The sequence below is a fragment of the Protomyctophum bolini genome (genome assembly GCF_963924005.1).
Source record: "Protomyctophum bolini genome assembly, chromosome: 7".
NCBI lineage: Eukaryota > Metazoa > Chordata > Actinopteri > Myctophiformes > Myctophidae > Protomyctophum > Protomyctophum bolini.
The window spans coordinates 34,107,500-34,126,392 of NC_137868.1; the positions used below are offsets into that span (position 1 = coordinate 34,107,500).

General features: G+C 41.9%; 1 protein-coding gene across 8 annotated transcripts in view; it reads right to left on the reverse strand.

Moving 5' to 3' along the window:
* Positions 1–18,893, reverse strand: part of ubr5 (ubiquitin protein ligase E3 component n-recognin 5) — a 40,858-nt gene that overhangs the window by 19,486 nt on the left and 2,479 nt on the right. For 6 of the 8 annotated variants that reach the window (XM_080769020.1, XM_080769019.1, XM_080769016.1 and 3 more), the window contains exons 2-23: positions 17,484–17,528; positions 17,138–17,219; positions 14,632–14,708; positions 12,617–12,736; positions 11,740–12,091; positions 10,694–10,853; positions 9,937–10,086; positions 7,637–7,848; positions 7,298–7,414; positions 6,813–6,923; positions 6,529–6,683; positions 5,477–5,594; positions 5,145–5,329; positions 3,367–3,476; positions 2,753–2,865; positions 2,261–2,428; positions 1,802–1,913; positions 1,478–1,632; positions 1,189–1,386; positions 840–1,050; positions 406–532; positions 34–185 (exon numbers count right to left, since the gene is read on the reverse strand). In XM_080769020.1, the coding sequence (XP_080625146.1) occupies positions 34–185; positions 406–532; positions 840–1,050; positions 1,189–1,386; positions 1,478–1,632; positions 1,802–1,913; positions 2,261–2,428; positions 2,753–2,865; positions 3,367–3,476; positions 5,145–5,329; positions 5,477–5,594; positions 6,529–6,683; positions 6,813–6,923; positions 7,298–7,414; positions 7,637–7,848; positions 9,937–10,086; positions 10,694–10,853; positions 11,740–12,091; positions 12,617–12,736; positions 14,632–14,708; positions 17,138–17,219; positions 17,484–17,528 (3,230 nt within the window). The remainder of the gene's footprint in view (positions 1–33; positions 186–405; positions 533–839; positions 1,051–1,188; positions 1,387–1,477; positions 1,633–1,801; positions 1,914–2,260; positions 2,429–2,752; positions 2,866–3,366; positions 3,477–5,144; positions 5,330–5,476; positions 5,595–6,528; positions 6,684–6,812; positions 6,924–7,297; positions 7,415–7,636; positions 7,849–9,936; positions 10,087–10,693; positions 10,854–11,739; positions 12,092–12,616; positions 12,737–14,631; positions 14,709–17,137; positions 17,220–17,483; positions 17,529–18,893) is intronic. The other 2 variants (XM_080769017.1, XM_080769015.1) reach the window with 2 other exon arrangements.

Below are 18,893 nucleotides of genomic sequence, written 5' to 3' on the forward strand. Positions count from 1 at the left end.
AACTAGTCAGCTTGCTAGGTTCAGTGTACTGACCGGGGTCCATTGGTGGGGGGTCAGGCACCCAGCTGGGAGGGGCAATAGGCGGTGAGACAGGGTCCTGATGGTCACTGGAGGAAGGACCAGACTCATGGCGGCCGAGGCCAGCTGCTCTAAGAGACCGACGCATCATTTCTCTCAAACGGAGCCTGGAGACATGAGACACTCAAATGAGGAGATTGGACTAGTCAAAAATAGGCTCTATGCATAACTGTAGTCTCGGGTGTCCAGAAGGTGGCATACTCTGAAGACCTCTACTACAGATTACACAGGGAAATACTATATAGTTTATGATTCAACAATAAGCTATTTGCTGTTCTGCTTATAATAGTAACATAACTACTATTCTCAGTTTACCGAAGTACTTACCCTCTACTGCTGGAGGAGCCCGTCCTATTTCCAGAGCTGTTGCTGGAGACAACCGATATGGCATTGGCAATGGCCTCCACGGCAGACAGACGCTCTGCGAAGGTGTTCCTCTCTGACCGCTCAGCTTCTGGAATGACAGAGTAGCCAGTGTTACCTTGGAACCCCCATGGTCACAATTATCACAAATTCATTATGAACTACACCACATTTGCTACATTTTGGTCAGGTTGTGTGCGAGGATACAGAATGCTCGGTTAAGGCAACAGTACTGATCTGAAATGGCTACTGCTTTATTCGATATGCTCAAATCTATTAAATATCCTTTTTGTCTGTTTTTTCTTGTTAAGAAATTCATGTAAGTTGAGATATATTGTGCTGGCAATGATACCCTTCTAGCCAAGACAGGGGTAGTGTTGGACCCTGTTCCAGCCTACCTTCCTCCTCCTTTGTCTCCTTGTTGCTAACAGGGAAGCAGACAGAGACAGCAGCATGGAGAATGTTGCGGTTTCCGTCACAACGGTGTCCCAGAAGTGCTCCAAGGGCCTGTCCGCTCTGTTCCAATAGGAAGGCCTGCTCCAGGTTTACTAGGTACTGCCGACACGCCTCATAGTCACAGCGGAGCACGTGCTGCATCAATGTTTGCTTCTGCAACACCCAAACAAGTATCCATCATTTAGTGATGAGTGTCGGTATCAAATGCATGAAAACACAATTTTTTTAACAGTTTGTTCAACTCCCTTCATCAAATGAGGTCTAGTCTATAGCGTGACGTGTGGCATTTACCTCAACGGCCATGATGATTATAGCAGCTTTCTTTTTAATGGTAGAGTTAGAGGGGAGGTTGGCAAGGGAGTGCACCCCCATTCCTAAGCTGGCAATGGGTGGCAGATCCAGCCAATCAGGATCTCGTATTCCACCCATGCAGTCTTTGGCCATGGGGTAGATTGTTCCGTTTCCATCTCGGAGAATGATGGGTGACTCCTGGAAAAAAAACATTAAAATTGCTTTAAAGACAGGGATGTTTGCTATAGCATGTCAAGTGGTCCTTCTGTAATTCACAATGTTGGCTCACCTGGCCGGCAGTGAAGATTGCCACATTACGCTCACTTTGCCCCAAGAACGCCAGGTTACTGGTGGGGAAGTTATTCTCCTGCTCAGCTTTGCCTGTGGCCAGGTCAAAGATACAGTACCTCACCCAGTTACCACTTTTCAGAACTGCGTGGACTCCTGGGGGGGGGGGGGGGGAGAGAGCAAGCAATGGATTTGTTTTCCAAGTGCTTATCATTTCATTCATTCAAACATTGCTTTGAGAATCCCATGGATTTACCCTTTTTAAGACCACCACTGTGCATATGAAACTGTGTCGGAGAAAAACATTTAGTTGGAAGTGACATACCTTTGGAGTCAACATTCACAGCGAGGATCTCAGCTTTCTCTGGAATGCAGAGCTTTTTAGGTGTGCGCTGAAAGCAATCTGGAACTTTAGGAGTTCCACCCGTTTTTACCACCTGAGAAAGGTGGGGAGCAAACATAATATTAATGTCAGATATTCAACTACTTGCACAACTGTGGTGGCTTATTCTGCTAAGAGTTCTTAACCAAGTCTTGGTGGTTAGTTCAATACTTATGACAAATTATGTAAATGCATGCATACATACAGTGTGACAAATGAAAGGATAAACCTGAATAAATTAGTGGAGAAACATAACGAGGTGTGCTGCATAACATATGATACAATTAAGCAATTAACATCTGGCAGCCCAACAGTTTACTAAGACAGTTATTTTCCTTTGATTTATACATATATGTATTATGTACTGTATGTATATTTCAATGTGTGTAATTGCACTCATACCTGTAGCTCATCTATCCTGAGGAGCCTACAGTCCTGCAGTAATGAGGACGGGTCAGAGTCTGTAGGTACAGCAGCAGCGGCGGCGGCAGCGGCAGCACTCTGGCTGCTCATGCTGCTGGATGCGCCTGGAAATCTCACGGCAACATATGCACCATCCACTTTTAGCACCTTGGAGGCAAAACGGAGACAACTAAATTAGTCCAACGCAAATCTTGTGGGCGGTAGCTGCGGTACCCGCAGTCGGGAACAGGCGGTCAAAATAAAGCCCAGCTAAATCCTGCATCCTCCGCAATAAATTTACACACATACACTTATTCAAATTTTCTCCTTATGCACAAGATTGGTATCTTTTACAAATCTATAGTCAGTATAGAGCAAGATGTTAACATTAATTCCCTGATAAAGTCATAGAAAAACAATTCATTTACTAGAGAAACTGAAAAGCTGCACTTTTGCATGTCTTAGACAGAGGTTTATCCATTTGCCACCAACCTTTCCTACAGGGACATTCTTAACATCCTCCACAAACACCACCTCCCTGAGAGGCCACTGCTCCTCGTTCACCTTCTCCTCCTCTTTGGGAGCTGGGGTGGAGCGCCTTCGTTCTGTAAGCAGAGTACAACATTATGTCCAGCACAGATTAGTGGTGGGACATGCAAACACCATTCACCACATTCAAACAGCTGAGCTGATGCAATACATATAATGCATGATTTAGGTTCAAAGTGTTTTTATTTGTTACATCTTGTGTACGAGTATAGAAGAGTAAAATCATGTGTAAAGAAAAATACAATTGTTTTCGAAGCTATACTTTGGAATGTGGCTAAGCAAGGAAAGTTTGCACTAAAGACCTCAATATCAATATCCACACCTTGCCATATGCTTGACATGATGAGGTGGTAAAAGAACAACTGACAGCACAAACAGATGTGAAATGACCTGGCTGGGTGTACAGTACAAGCTGAGAAAATAAACTGTGTGCCATCTGTTTCAAAGTCAAAGGAGTCATGGAGAGTAAAGAGAAGAGAAAGTGGGTTCTGTGTCTGTGAGACAGCAAGGCAGAATGCAACAGAGCTGGAGAGTGCAGGAGAGAGAGGATGACATACTGTAGGGCAGCGAGGCACTGCTAGCAATGGAAGAGGTATCACTGCAGGTGGATGCTGGGGAGGGAGGTGGACCCATTTCAGTCTTCACCAAGTCTGGCTTACTCTCCGTTCTAAGTGGGGGAGGAAACAGGATTATTAGATTTGTTATCCAAGGTTATCGAAGCTTAACACAGTATAAACACAATGTCATTATACGACAACTTGCTTCCAAAAAAAATTGTAGAGCAGGGCTCGAAATAGCGACCATTTTGGTCGCAAATGCGCCTGAATTTTAATCTGTGCGATCTCAAAATATAACTGGGCGCACCAGTGCTACTGCATATAATTACTGTAGTGCGACCAAAACGATCGCGACCGAAAGTGTCGCGGGCCGGTTCCGTCCCGCGAGATGATTTAAACTTGTAGAGCATAAAGATCTGAGCATGTCAAAAAAAAAAGTAAGTTCCTAGTCCATTCCTGTCCAGAGTTATGATTGTTTAAAGAAATATCTCCTTGGCTTCTTCTACTTCCTCTAACCTCCCGTCAGTCCGTGGACTGATTGGGTGATCAACATCAGCTGGACCTGAGGTCCTCAGCTGTGAGAGACAACAAAAGGGCTCAATTGAATGGAATGTGTGGAGTCACACACACACACATTTATGATGACGTTATGAAAATAACTTCTCATAAATATATACACTACAGTATATATACATATATATATATATATTTTTTTACTTCAATCAAAAAGCAGGCCTACATAAAACAAAGGGTTTTGTAGCCATTTACACATTCAGAAATTATAGCAGAGACAGTATTTAGAATTTAATTATATTTTCAACTGGTTTATTGCCACAAAAATAGCATCTCATACCAACTGGCTTGTAGGCCAGTGGTTCCCAAAGTGGGGTCCGGGGATCCCTAGGGGTCCTCGGTTAAATATGATAGTTAGGAACCAAATGGACCCTTATGGGTCTGAAACTCTGAGAGTGTATACTACATACTATGGGTAAACCAATTTCACTGTACATTTGTACACTCAGTTAAATTAACTTTGATTTTATGGGTCCCAGAGATAGAAATGGGGAACGGTAGCCTAATTCAGGTCAAACTGGGGGTCCTTGAAATGTAAATAACTGAAAATCACTGCTAGAGCCGTAAAAATCTTCTCATATGGGGGTCCCTGGCATATATTTTCAAATGGGGGTCCGTGGGCTAATGAGTGTCAATTTGAGGGTGCTTGACATGAAAAATGTTGGGAACCACTGTTGTAGGCTACAAGTGTAATAATAATGAATGTAAAAAATCGATTACATATTGGTGCTCGTAAAATTTTGGTGGGTGCTCCTAATTTTTTTCTGGTGCTCCTTCATTCTGAATTTGGGAGCACCAGTGCTACCAAGTAAAAAAGTTAATTTCGAGCCCTGTAGAGTGAAGATGGGAACCATACAGGGGGCCAATAAGCGAGCAAGCAGAGACTAATGGATGTCATTTAAAAAAGATGAATGTTATGTTAAAAAAGAGGCTTAACAGAAGAACATCAATCCAAGTTAGACAAGGTCCCTGGGGCTCAGTTGTTCAGCTCACTACTTCTGTTCACAGTAGTGTTAACAGATCCAATGTCTATAACTAGTCTGCACCAGATTGATTTCAGAAGCGTTTTACAGACATGTTGCACTTGAAATAGATCCGAATCCGATCATTTGAAAATGACGTGATCGGCGCCAATTTTAGATCACCCGATCCGATCGGGACAACCCTAAGCAAAATCCATTTTTGCTCATTATAGGGGTACCTACTTGATTTCCTGGGTCTTTGTAGTCTTTTCCATGTTCTTGAGACTCTCTGGCGAGCGCAGCTGGAACCTACAGCTGTCATTCATGTTCCAGACAGACTCCAACAGAACGCCCACCTTGGGGATCCCAGCATTGACAGAAAAGGCCACTGCACCAGCATGATAGAGGGGGTTATTCCTCAAGCACACCTAAGGAAGGAACAAAACAATAGGATGTCAAATTCAAGCCAGCAACATGGTTTCGTGAAGTGCTGAGCCTGGACCCTGACTAGAAACACCAACAAAGGAAACATCTCAACACAACTACTGAAAAGTATTGCATTGCTCCCATTTTACCTGTGTTCCCACGGTGATGTTGGGTATGGAGGAGATGCCAGCACTGGACTTTGGCTTCTTGTTCTTGGCTCTGGCCTTTTCAAGCATCTTTTTCCGTTGACTAAAAGGCACAACTCCCCTGTGGATACAACCAGTGAATTGTAAAAACATGGCTTTGACCTAGCAATTCTTCAGTGTTTACTGCCTAAATAAAAGGGAAATTATTCCAAGGCCACAGTTACACAGTTAATAATAAGGGATCAAAGACTCATCGGTTTCAGACAGCATGAAACCAATAATAGGCCAACATGAGATAATTGCTTTCTAGATCTAGGTTAAGGCCCTTCCACACCAAATAGTCAGATTGCAACAGACTAGCATTTTTTTATATCAGCACAAACCAGTCGGCAGATAGTTTGCAGTGTTGTCAGTTCTGCTTATTATAAGCGACTTTGGGATAGTTTTCCTGTAAAATAGCTTACGTAAATATATTGTTGTGATTGATTTAATGGTCTTGTTTCTGAAGTGTAGTTGGTTATTTGGACTAGCTTTCGCGATTCTTTTATTTATTTAAATGGCTGATGTAATCAAGTGGTTAAAGTTGTTGCTACTTTAGTACTTGTTTTCATAAACCTCGTTGCTTGTTACACACACAGAATCAGGCAACCTCTCTGTAAGACACAACGAAAACAAAACACTGGTAGCATTTTCACGCTAGCTTTGGAGTTGATCTATTGGTAAAGGAATTGAGAGTTGCGATTGAGAATATGGTATTTAGTTCACACTACACCAGTAGTCAGCCCTGAAACATGACGAGCAGACTAGAGATCCACTCTACAGTGGAGTATATTAGCCCCTCATCACTACAACATGGATAGCGACGGACGGCTCCCGAGGTCGGCAACCGACTGAACATGCTCAGTTCTTCATCATCGGGTTCCGGCGCTTTCAAACTGGCTGACAGCCGACTGTCTGTGCCGTCTGGAGCTGCCTTTAGATGCATTTCCCCCAGTCTTGGGCCAATTACATTTCTCATCAGGCTAGCTATGTAACAAAACCATGTCCTTACTCACCACCAATAGAGGCTACTCTCCAGCTGGGCACAAGTATAGAGAGCACAGGAGTGCAGGGACACAATGCGCTCCCCCTGCAGCTCAGGGAAGGTCTGGGCGCTGTGTTCCAGTTTGGAGGCAACCGTGCTCAGTGTGTCGTCCACCCAGGTCGCTACCTGTAGAGCACAAACGAGTACATACACTTGAATTAAAGGATCAGTGTAGAGGACACAAAGGCAGATCAGACAGCAGATCAGAACATTTTTAAATAAACATAATCATAGTTGGTTACGTCAAAAGGCTACCTTGTTGGTCTCTGTGGCTATGGTGGCTCTGATGCTGTTGGCAGACAACAGAGTGATCTTCTCATTAGCCAGACCCAGGAAGGAGACACGGGGGTGATGAATAGAAGGGTTCTGTGGGGACAAATGACAGGAAGAACTGAATCAGCGACTCTTCAATATAAAGGGAGATCAGCCCCTAAGCCATGTGTGCTTCCTAGCCAACTGACGATGACTGCCAAACATATGGTCAAAGGACTCTGCAGGATACAGAAGAGTTCAGTAAATACAGGCAGACATCTGGAGTAAAATACCGCTTCATCTCTCAGAAAGAATTTCTACACATTTAGAGCTACACAATCTCTGGCTAATCAAATAGGTCTGGCCTAGGGCATATAACCAGCCTCTGTCTTAGTACCTAGATATTGCTTTTTCCTCATATTTGTCTTACTCTTCTTCACTAAATTGTGTTAGCATCATTCTGCCAAAACATAATAAAATTCTCCCACCTGTGTGTTTCTGTAAGGTTCAGGTTCACTCCATTTCCACTGGTAGAGTTCTCCTTTAGAGCTGACAGCTACCAGCTCAGAGTACAAGGCCCCAATGCTTACAAACTTCACACCATCCTGGGGAGTAATTAGGAGTAAATTACAACATCTCTGTCAAATGTGTTGCTAAAAACTTTCCAAACGTATCCAAATCTTGGCTTCAAAAATAAAGAAATAAATCCAAAACCTGGCTTCAGGAGATGAGTGTAATAATTCACTAACATGTAGCATCCATTTAACACAATTTATCAACAAAACTACAGCACTGTGTATAACCATAGCTCCTCCTTATACTCCCACCTTGTCAGGCCACCACTGGAGTTCCTCTCCCAAGGAGACGGGGCTCTGCACCGGGATGCTCTTCTTGTCCAGGCTGGGCTCACCCTCGCGGCTGGTGGAGCCTCGCTCTGTGTCGAACGAGGCCCCATCCAACCACCGCCTCTCGCGTAACCTCAACACTGATTCACGCTCACGCAACAGCTCTGAGTCACGCTCTAAGGGGAGAAGGAGAACTGGTATGCAATAAGGTCACACCAGTGGGATAAAAGTAAGCCACTCTCTGGGAAAGACCCGTAAACAGATTTTAAGAGTAGATAGATAGAGAAATAGAAATTGATTTTGTATTATTTCTTTTTAGAAATGACTAAACTACAGATTGAGAGTGGGGAATCTAAATTCTGCACACTCGCATGTCAAAATGCAAGGTAGAGGAGGAAGTGGATAGACAGAAAAAAGGCATGCATGTGTGCTTAAGAGTGGGCTAGGCATGTTTTCTTTTCTCCCATAATAGTTGTTAGGGTCTGATAAAACAGGAAGACATAGCGGGCCTTTCTCAGAGGGCTCACAGTATGTACTACAGTCATGCAGTACACAACAAACTTTCACATAAAAAAGAAATAGGTAAAATAATTGGAGAAAGGGCAAACTACAAATTTCGTTCCCTAGTTTGACTTAACTAAACTAATGTGTTCATAAATATATCAACATGTACAACATAAAATGTCGTCTCCAAAACACTTTATGAACATCTGTTGTCTGAAAACTGTTACTGTGTGTGTGTGTGTGTGTGTGTGTGTGTGTGTAACCGGCAAACCAAGGCAGTCAATTGCTAAATGTATCATCCAATTGGTGATCGTTATCGACCGATCAGGCGTCAGGAGAAAAACCCTGATCAGAGCACCTAGTAGACCGTTTTGTTCTATACCGCTACGCTACTGTAGCCAGCATGAGATAACACAGCTTGCCACTACTGCAACAGCGGTCGAAAGTTAATATGAAAGACACACATTGTGTAACAACAACCGCATGATTTTTAGCCAAGATCATGCGTTTATTCCAGCTGTTCATGTTTTGTTCATTTCCTACCAGCACCAGGACAACAAAATAGATCATTATGACATTGTTTAAAACTTCTAATATTAGTTAAAGTTAATATTAAGGTAAGTCGACCTACTGGAAGTCCAGTTTCATTTAAAACAAACTTAAAAGCAAAACTATTGATTGATTGAAAAAGTAATCATATTTCTAGACCCAATTGTCCACTTTTAAATATACTGTATATATTTTTTAACTTTAGGAACACTCTGCCGAGTGTCGACTGAGGGGTCTCCAACTGACTATTCAAATTGTAAACTAACAAATACTGCATGTCATTTTCATTAATAATCTGTGCAAGCATCCCTCCAGGCTAAGGGATAACCGTCCCACTATCAACTAACCATTTACAATGTTCCTGTCCCTCTACTTTATGGGATGTAGCAGAACTAGCCAGTTAATGCAGACAAATAAGTCAGCGAGTGCAAGCAGGCAATATACAATAAACATTTTAAACGTGACAACACACACCAAAAACCCCAAGTAACAATGTCTTAATGCACAATTCAGTCAGAGCCATCAGTAAGACAGAAAAATGGAGGGATGTGTATAAAGTGTGGGCCTAGGGCTGTCATGGTATGGAATTATCACCACCGCAGTGAAAAAGCTACATGGCCCAGCAACAACTAAATTCTGAGAATGCAGTGCTCTGTTTCGTGACTTCAAGAGCAAAGGCTGCATGAAATCTCGACATTCATCGTTTCATGTATCCTGGGTGAACAGGCTGGTTTTCAGATTAATGATGACTATTAAAACAGCATCTGCTGGTTTCAAATGTGTCAATCACCAATTTCTGTGTAACACCGGCGGATATTCAGCAGATATTACTTTGACAGTATGATACAAGCTTGGTTCATTACATCAAAACAATCAGGCATAAAATAAACAATGGAAGATGTTAACCACTTCAACTAATAAGCCTGCTGGTCACTTTAATTTTTATTTCTTTGATAAATCTGCCTGTCAGTTTGACATGCTTTGTCCGCATGTTCTAAAAACAAATTATATTGATCTGCCAATTTGGACAAATTCCCAGGAGGATGTTTGTTTACAGTTTCCCCCTGCACAAACAGAATTGACACACAGGAATTAACAATCAGCACCTTTATGACATCCCTTCCACCAACCACTGCCCCATTCCGTTTCATACACACGCAAATACCTCAAAACAAACACACTATCGCAATGTTCCTGCCTTTCCTCACTGGTCAGAGTTGATGGGTTACCTCTGGATGATCCCAGGCGGGACAGCGAGGATCGTCTGAAAGAAGGGTAGCCAAAGTAACTGATGTCCTCGGAGAACATGGCGTCAGCATCGATTATAACACTGGGATGAGCCGAGTGGATGTCAGCATCCAACAGGGACATCAAGTCCTCTACAAGGAATAAACACAGAAAGAATATAATATTTTCTTATTAGTTGTTCAGGTCTGGTGTATCCTACTATAAATGCACCATGTCTCTGTGTGTGTGTCTGCGTGCATGTACGGTTGTAATGCACATAACTCAAGAATGATGTACTACTTTTCAGTCAGTTTACACTCTTCACACACAGGCAGACAGATGCAGAGATCTCCATGTCGGACACGGACAGACAGTTAAAATGGGTGCTATGACAACAGGTATTGCATACTACAGATATCTCCATATACAGTGTGGGCACAAAAGAGACACAGACAGATGCGGGTGCTATGACAAGTTGACAACGGGTATTATTAGGTTCCCAAGTTGCATCGTTCCCAAGTAGGCCGATGGGCACGTACAGGTCTAGTACCAATAATTATTCTAGATGGAAATGACCATCTACTGATCAACAAAGAAATAAGATGACATTTTTAAATGCATAATAAGCATATTCCTATGTAATACAAATTTCACATCCAAGTATTTTAATACATGACGAAATTAGCTTGTGGTTGCTTTCATAACCCAAAGGTAAGGAAACAAATTTCCCCAAAATGATTCATAAAGTTCCAAACAAACCTCCAGGCAGGTAGGATTCGCTGGCTGTATCATCTCCATCATCACCATCTTCGTCATCACGACTCAGCAGGTTGTTGACTGCAAGGTTAACGTCCAGGTTGGTCCTCTGGAGCTCCCGGATGATCACACTCCTGGACTTACCCTGGAGGACCACTTGGGCCTGCAGCGAGTGGAACCCAACATAAGCACTCCAACCTTGACATAACATTAAACACTTACGCCCTATACTTTGTTGGCCATGGTCTCCCAGCGGTCTCCCTCTACATCAAATATCTTCCAGCTGAAAACAGCCAATCTACAAGCTCATAGCACATCGTAAAACATTGCGAACAGCAATTTTGCTCCACAAGCTTGCAAAACACAAAAGAAAAGCCAGTAAAACCCCATAAGTAAAGATAGCAGCTGCCTTGAATTCCCAACAGTTGAGCTGATTTTTATTGTGATCTTGCCTTCATCTAGTCCATCTCCTAAGCTCTACAAAAGCAGCAAGAACACAGAGGCTAGGGTTTGAAAAGAGATTAAGGGCATTTCATTTCAGTGGAGGTGTCATGCGAGTACAAGACTAACATGTCTCTGAGAACATGAGTCTGAAATTATACAATGCAAGGATAGAAAGGTAGAAAGTGTTCCATGTATAGACTAATTCAGAAACCGGTCTCATGGTCACAGCAAACGTATTTCCTGTAGGCGGAGACGACATATCTGCAGTGTAAACTCGCAGGTCTTCTACTACATTGAACTACAGTGACTGATGTTAGTCTGCTCAACGTTACTCTTTTACTTGCTTTTTCGTCTATACACTAGGTTTAATTTTAATCTGTATTGGAAATCAATTGTTGGCTAGGCATAGTAGCATTTGGTCCAATAAATATTATAACTGCACAAACAAATCAAATGTTTATACGTCTAATGGGGAAACTGAATTAAAACAAAATAAACCTCACTGAACATACAAGCAATGTTTATATAGGGAGGAAACGTGTAATAAAACAATATAAAAAAGCCTAAAGAAAACAAACTATGTTTAATAATGTGGAAACCTGTACCTGGGAGATAAGCTCTTCTGGGATGACAGAGGCTGGGATGACAGGCTGAGGCTGGCTACCCAGGAGGCCTGAGCCCCGGTCCCTCCCAGTGCGGATAACCCTGGTCTGCCGACGAGAGTCACGGGCCGCTGTCGAGGACCTGCCCGAGGTACCTCCGCCCCCTCCTCCTCCTCCTCCTCCTCCTCCTCCTCCCCCACCTCCTCCTCCGCTGCCTCCTCCTCCGCTGCCTCCTCCTCCTCCACTACTGCTGCCACCTGCTCCTGCTCCTCCTCCTCCTCCTCCTCCTCCTCCTGCACCGCCTCCACTCCCACCGCCTCCACTGCCTCCATTTACACCAGAGCTCCAGCGACTCCTGTTACATACAGCACAAGGCCAGTCAGATGAGTGTGCCAACAAAACCATCTGACTAACAGGAGAAACTCAAACACACATCTGTGTACACTGGGATTTAGCCTTGTGACAGCTGGCTGAGACAGAACAGGGTACACTCAAGAGGTTTCATAATAGCAAGACTTTAAACATAACACAGCAGTTATATGGCTGCAAATTCCAAATATGGGCCAGATAACTTAAACAGAAAACAGCTTGAATTACTTTTTTAGAATTGCATTGGAAATACATTTTCATATTTAAACCTCCACTTAAAGATTTCATGTTCCGTCTTACATCAGCAGTACATCAATATGAAAACCAGTTTCCCCATTTAGAGATCATTGCCACTTTATGGAGTCTCAGTGTCCACTGTGGGTTTATAATCATTGGCCCCATGATTGGGAAACAAACCCTAACCATCGCAGCTTTATTGCCATGCTCTACACATTGTACCTTACAGGACCAGAGGGTTTTTTTTCCCTCTGCTGACCCTGCCAGAACTTACCCAAGGGTGTTGCCTGCCAGTCTGCCCAGTGTGTCAGAGCCAGACAGGAACCAGGGAGGATCACTAGTCCTGCCTGGCCTGGAGCTTCTTCCTGTCCCTGAACCACTGCTCAACTTTGAACTGGAAACAAAAGATGGGAGATCGGTTACAGACCTACAAAGGTCCCACACAGACGAACCAAAGAAATATAGGTAAACAAAAAACTTTAAATAAAAACGCAAGATGTTTTTGTCAATTACACCCCACACATTATTTTTGGGCTTGGTTTCTTTTGAATGTTAAATTGTGAAACATTAGGGTTTTTTTGGAGACAAGCATGGCAACACCCTTGGGAATCTGAATTGGCTGCAACTCATTCCTTCTTCCAAAACATAGAACTTGTGGTTTTGGGGATGCAATTGCTTTCTCCTAATAAGTGAAATAACTACACCTCTATCGCGAATGTAAACTACAAGTTTACATTCTGACGTGGTCAGTCTGCTAACTGCTCTGATAGGACTGATATATGGCTGTGTATTCTGTATTTGGAAAACATGAAATGTATGTAAGATTACAGACATTCTAGGGCTATTAACAATATTGTAAAGGTAATGATTAGGAATGAGCGTCACAGAAAAAGCTAAACCAAGAGTCACTTGTCCAACGGACAAGTACAAATTGAATGCCCTTGTCAGGGAAGATTTAATACTTGTCCCGGACAAACCTTAATGTCAAGCCCTGTTCCCAACAAAACAGTGCATTCATGTAAATTTCATCCATTTGCAGGACAGAGAAAACAGGGGATTGAATTATTCATAAGTTAATATAAAGAACACAAATTAAACATGCAATGAACAAGCTGGAGCATACGATGTAACTTTTGTTTGTTATTCTTCAGAGAGTACAAAGAGAGTATGCCTTGTTTGGTAAGATGTCAAACTTTCCCATTTGAAAATCTGTAGTGCTCTTTTCCATAGGCTTCCCGGCAACCCACAATGCTGCTGACTGCAAAGCTATTACCATCTGAAACCGTCTCATTTTCTTTTGAAAGTTTGTGCCAGGCAACAAAACATGTGCTCTGCAGAAAAGCTTAGACCAGGCGGCTCCATTAGTCTACAGCCTTCACATGCATGCTTAACAGCTAGAGAGGCCTTGAAAAAACCTTTAAATCACTGTTGGATGCTGCTCTGCTGGCAACATGTATAGGGCTATCAAAGACTCATTCACCAAAAAGACATGCTCAACGTCACAGCCAACACAAACCCTAGCAACTACTGAAAAGCATTCCATAAAAAGAAATGAAACACATAACACAGATATTTAGCAATATAAATGACTTCCCAAAAGCCTTTTTCTAGTGTAGGTGGTCTAGTAGTTAGTTTTTGTTTGGCCCAAAGAACAGCAGAGTGGGGGAAATGTTTTCCTATTGGTAAAAAGGCATTGGCTCCTACAATAATGTAAGACTGGCCAAAAAAAACATCTTGAAAAGTAGCTTCTGCTTCATAATCAACAGATTACTGAAGCATTATTTCATTCCAACAGCCAGCCACATGCTAGAGCAGATATACTGCCCAATTATATAGAACTGTGATGTATACACAATTGAATATCACAGTGAATAGATAGGAAAAGTGTGTATTATTCTAGAATAGAGATGTCCCGATACCAGTATCGGCAACATGTCTGATCTGATATGCTCTTATTTGGTCGTATCGGAATCAGCGAGTACGCCAGTCTAAGCACCGATCCAAATCCGATATGGGTTGACTGCCTGTGGCAGGTAAATAAAACAAAACAAAAAGTCTGAGCACACAACACGAGATACATGTCTAAACACCAAAAAAAAACATGCCATATATATATATATCTATCTTATGATCAAAACTCAGGACACAAGTGTGAAAGTCAAATCACAGCAGCCAGCCACCAGAAGCCCAAGCATGCCAGGTTCAATACATATTGTACCCTCTCTTCCAAAAGAAACAAGATATAAAACCCATTTCTGGGAAGAAGCACAACATAAAGATGTCCCTCACCCCTCATTGCCGTCCGGTTTGCTCAGCTCCAGGCGATCTGGCTGGACAGCAAAGCTGATTCTACACACACGCCCATCCTGAAACAGATATCATTTTTGGTGCATTTAGATGTTAAAGGTAGCGAATTGAAAGCCTAAAAGGTGCTTTAAGTTATTCTTTGTTAAAAAGGTTAAAGCTCTAAATTCAGATATCACTCAATTAAACAGGAAATTAAATGTCTCATTCTTTTTTTCACCACTTAAAATTGAGTCCCTTCCTGATTGGATTAATTGGTTGACATAGGTATGCCGAGCTAAACTTTGACTAAAGAGCGGAGACCCATGTTACTGAATCACACTCTAGTCTACAGTAACGGTAGCAATATCTGCTATAGAGCTGTTCAACAACACCCAACAGTAAAGCACTATGTATTCTCAGTTTGTCACACCTCATGCCCTTAATAGAATAATGTGTTTGTTAACCAAGCAGCCAAATTTGTATGATTAATAATATTGTCAAGTAAGTAGTTTTATCATGATAAAACACAGTACAGTAGAGCAGTAGCTCTTTCTGGTCTGGACGCTGGGGGCATGTCCCCTGAAGCTCACCGTGTTGATTTCTCAGAATGGCCCTGGGTTCTGGAAGTGTGTGTCGTGTGGTGTAACACCATGACTATGATGTCTGTTCTGAACTTCTGATCACTGCCTTTCCCTTAAGTCGTTTTGTGTTGTAGTGTTGCTTGCATTTGCCACAATAAAGACCAATGCCTAATTTATGCTCTGTCAAACGACAGAATGCGTTGTGAGTTTGTAGATCGGCTATTTTCTCAACGCTTCACACAAGTACAAATTCTGGCTACAATGAAGCTCAAGTGACCGTCATTGCAATACAAAATAAATAAAGATGGCTGCCAATATGCAAGTTTCCACCAGCACGCCCTGTGTGAAGGGCCCATTATACAGGGGTATTAATAGGGCCATAGCTTGGTTTGATAACAGCACAGTAGTGACTCAAGTATGGTTACAGTATGACATCATGGTTACAGTTCCATCAAGTGATGATTTCAGCTCCACCCGCAAATATATAAATCAGATATCGTATAAACACATTTTAAGTGGTGTAACTCCACAATTCAACAACATATAGTTGCCAGAATCACGTTTTCAGCAATGACTTAACATGCATTTAGAAGCCAGTTCTACCACTGGCTTGAACATCGCTTTTTTTCTGACAAGCCTGACATTACCTTGCAAAAGGTCAAAAGACTTGACTCAGATTGAGTGTACCAGAATGTGTGCATGGGCAAAACACTGAAAAGCACTTGGAGCAGAGAAAATGCCATAACGTACATCATGAAACTAAAACGAATCAAATCCTATGTCTTCAGTATGTAGGTGTGTATGATTGAACTCTGTGTACACACTCTGTGATAAGAATGTTACTGAGCCTTGGAGGTAATGAATGAGACAACCCCTTGCAAGTTGAAACCTTGCAAATTATTCACATTATAAACATGCAACTATGGAATAAGCTATAATATACCAAAATATGCCCAGAATGTGGTGCTGCTGGGAACCAGAACAAATCCTTGTTGATATAGAGCACCGAAGTCTGACGTCACTTTCAGTAGAGGGCGTCAGTCCCCAGGTTCATGTATTTGTTTAGTTGCATTGAAAACGCCATAGGAGGATTTTTAGATTGCTTCATATAAGAACTGTGTTTGAAAAATAAACATGTCACCCCGGCCGCTTCACTCATATGGATATGAAGAATCAACTGACTGAGAGAAAACGCTAATGTTACTGCTGCTGAATTAGTTAGATTTCCGCTAGAAGCAGACTGTATCATATATGAGTGACTGACTGTTGCAAACGATACAGAGACACCTCCCTGACAATAACGCAGAGACAGCTTGTTTATTTTTGGACCACAACGCTTATAGTAGACGATATTAAGATCACCTCATGTTATTCTCCATAGAGAAATTACTTCCGCGAACCAGGGGAATCGAAGGGATGAGCGAGTTACGTCAGGACTTCGGTGCTCTATACAGTAACAGTACATTATTTTTCAGTCATGGACCAGATAAGAAACATACAGAGGTCAATGACTGTGTAACATATCTTTTTCTTGATTAAAGGGAAACTTTTAAGTTTTTAGCCTGAATCCCATCATTCTATTATTATGAGACATGCATCTCAAGAGCTCACTCCAGAGCGGGGCTGTTCGATTCACTGACAATTTAATTGATCGATTCTTGATCCCCATCCCAAGATGCGATGTGTCATGTTGTGAGCCTGTGAATCCATTTTCATATTATAAAAAGTGTTCATTAGTCGCAAATTCGCAATCGAGGCAAAAGCCTGAAATAATCATTATAATGATTTGAAGTCATATCACCTAGAGTCCTAGACCTACCCGTGAGGCACTGGCAAAACGACGCCAACCTAAGTAAAGCATCATTTGACATAGTCTCCCACAATAGAATGATGTGATTCTGATTAAAAGTTGTTACATGTAGGATTACCTCAAGGAGAAACCCAGCATGGTTTGGTCCAACCACACATTGTTTCAGAGTGGCCTGCTCCAGCAGACTAAGGTGTGGATGACTACATTGGAAAACACAGAGGATTGATTTATTGAATACTTTATTAGTCAGAAATGTAAACAGCACATGGTACAGTAGACATTAATTAAGGCTAAAAGGATAACACTAAAAAGACCTAGGGACTAGTTTTCCATTCTGGTCCTATATATTAAATTCATCAACATGGCATCAAATAAAACAGATAATAAAAAGGATTGTCTTCTTTGGGCACATCATTCTTGAACAAAACAGCATATAACTGGTCACCATAGCAACAAGGGCTCACCTGTTATAGTTGTATTTGTTGAGTTTCTCTGAGACTTCACGGAGCCTGAAAAGGTGAGGGAAAACATTCAGTGACAAGCTAAAGCCATTTTTATTAACATTACAATAAAATTCAAGAGTTTAGAATCCACCACGGTGCATGCGGCTTTGTCGGACATCTATGCATACACAATTGGCCCGTGTTCAGGGGAGGGAAGGCAGGCTGGGAAGGTGATATTGGCCATTGCACATACTCCTACGGGCCGGGGCAGCACCCGTCAGCAGCGAGTGTTGAGTGGGAGGAGTAGGACGAAGGCCCTACGTCCTCATCACTAGTGGCAGGTGAGTCAGTAGGGTGAAACAGCAACACAGAAAATGTATGTGGGGAGCAATTAATTGGCATACTAAATTAGGGAGAAAAGGGTGTAAAAAAAAGAATTGGCTACAATAAATAAAAAGTCACACCCATGTGAAGTGAGGGGTGCTAATATATTAAAGTCTAACTTAGACAGTGACAAAACAAACATTAAATTCTCTTCATTGTTAATGGCATTTAATGTTTGTGTTAGGGACAAGATGATGTAAATTTTCCCTTCATTGTCAATGGCGTTTTTAAGACAAACATTGAACTAAAAACAAACATTAAACCTGTATATAGGAGGGGCTAGCTCCCCTCAAAAATACAAATAAAATCACACTTGAGTGAGGGGCGCACTTTATCATCATACATCACATTCCGCACTCAGCCAATCAAATCATTTCCCTGGTACACAGACACAAAGCTGAGCATAGGAGGGGAATGTCCAAGAGTTGCCATGATGACTTTCACAAAATTTGACATCAATTCGAAATTCAATTTCAAACGCTGATGTTTCTCACATATCACAATAAGCAGACTGTCATGTGTTTTTCATTTGCAAAACAAATTTTAAACAATTGTAAAAATGTCTTACTCAGACAGGAAATGCAGATAATTTAAAATCAGCAGTACATAATCAAGCCAACTAAATAAGTACTAGTGGCATCTGACTGCCAATTACTTTTAATTGCTTATTCCATTAGGGAATTAATGATCACAGGAATCACAAAACATCAATTCATATATGGCCACAAGAAACTACACCATTTATGCCAGAACATGGCAAAAGTAATATGTAAGCTATGTTATAAGACGTCTATTAGAGTAACGTAGCCTGGCTCCGGCCCGAATTGCTACCAATAAAAAATATGTCCTGGTGATTCTGGGTCTGTACACTTTTCCAACCAGTCATTGGTCAGACATAAAGAAAACGACCGGATTAAGGTTGGCGAACATGCGTTACAATTTGTCACCAGATTAAAGTTGGCGAAAATGTGCTGCTCCATGCTTGCGGTTATGGTTAGGTTTTGACAAACTAGGCAGGACAAGTCAGGTCAATATCCTGTCATATAG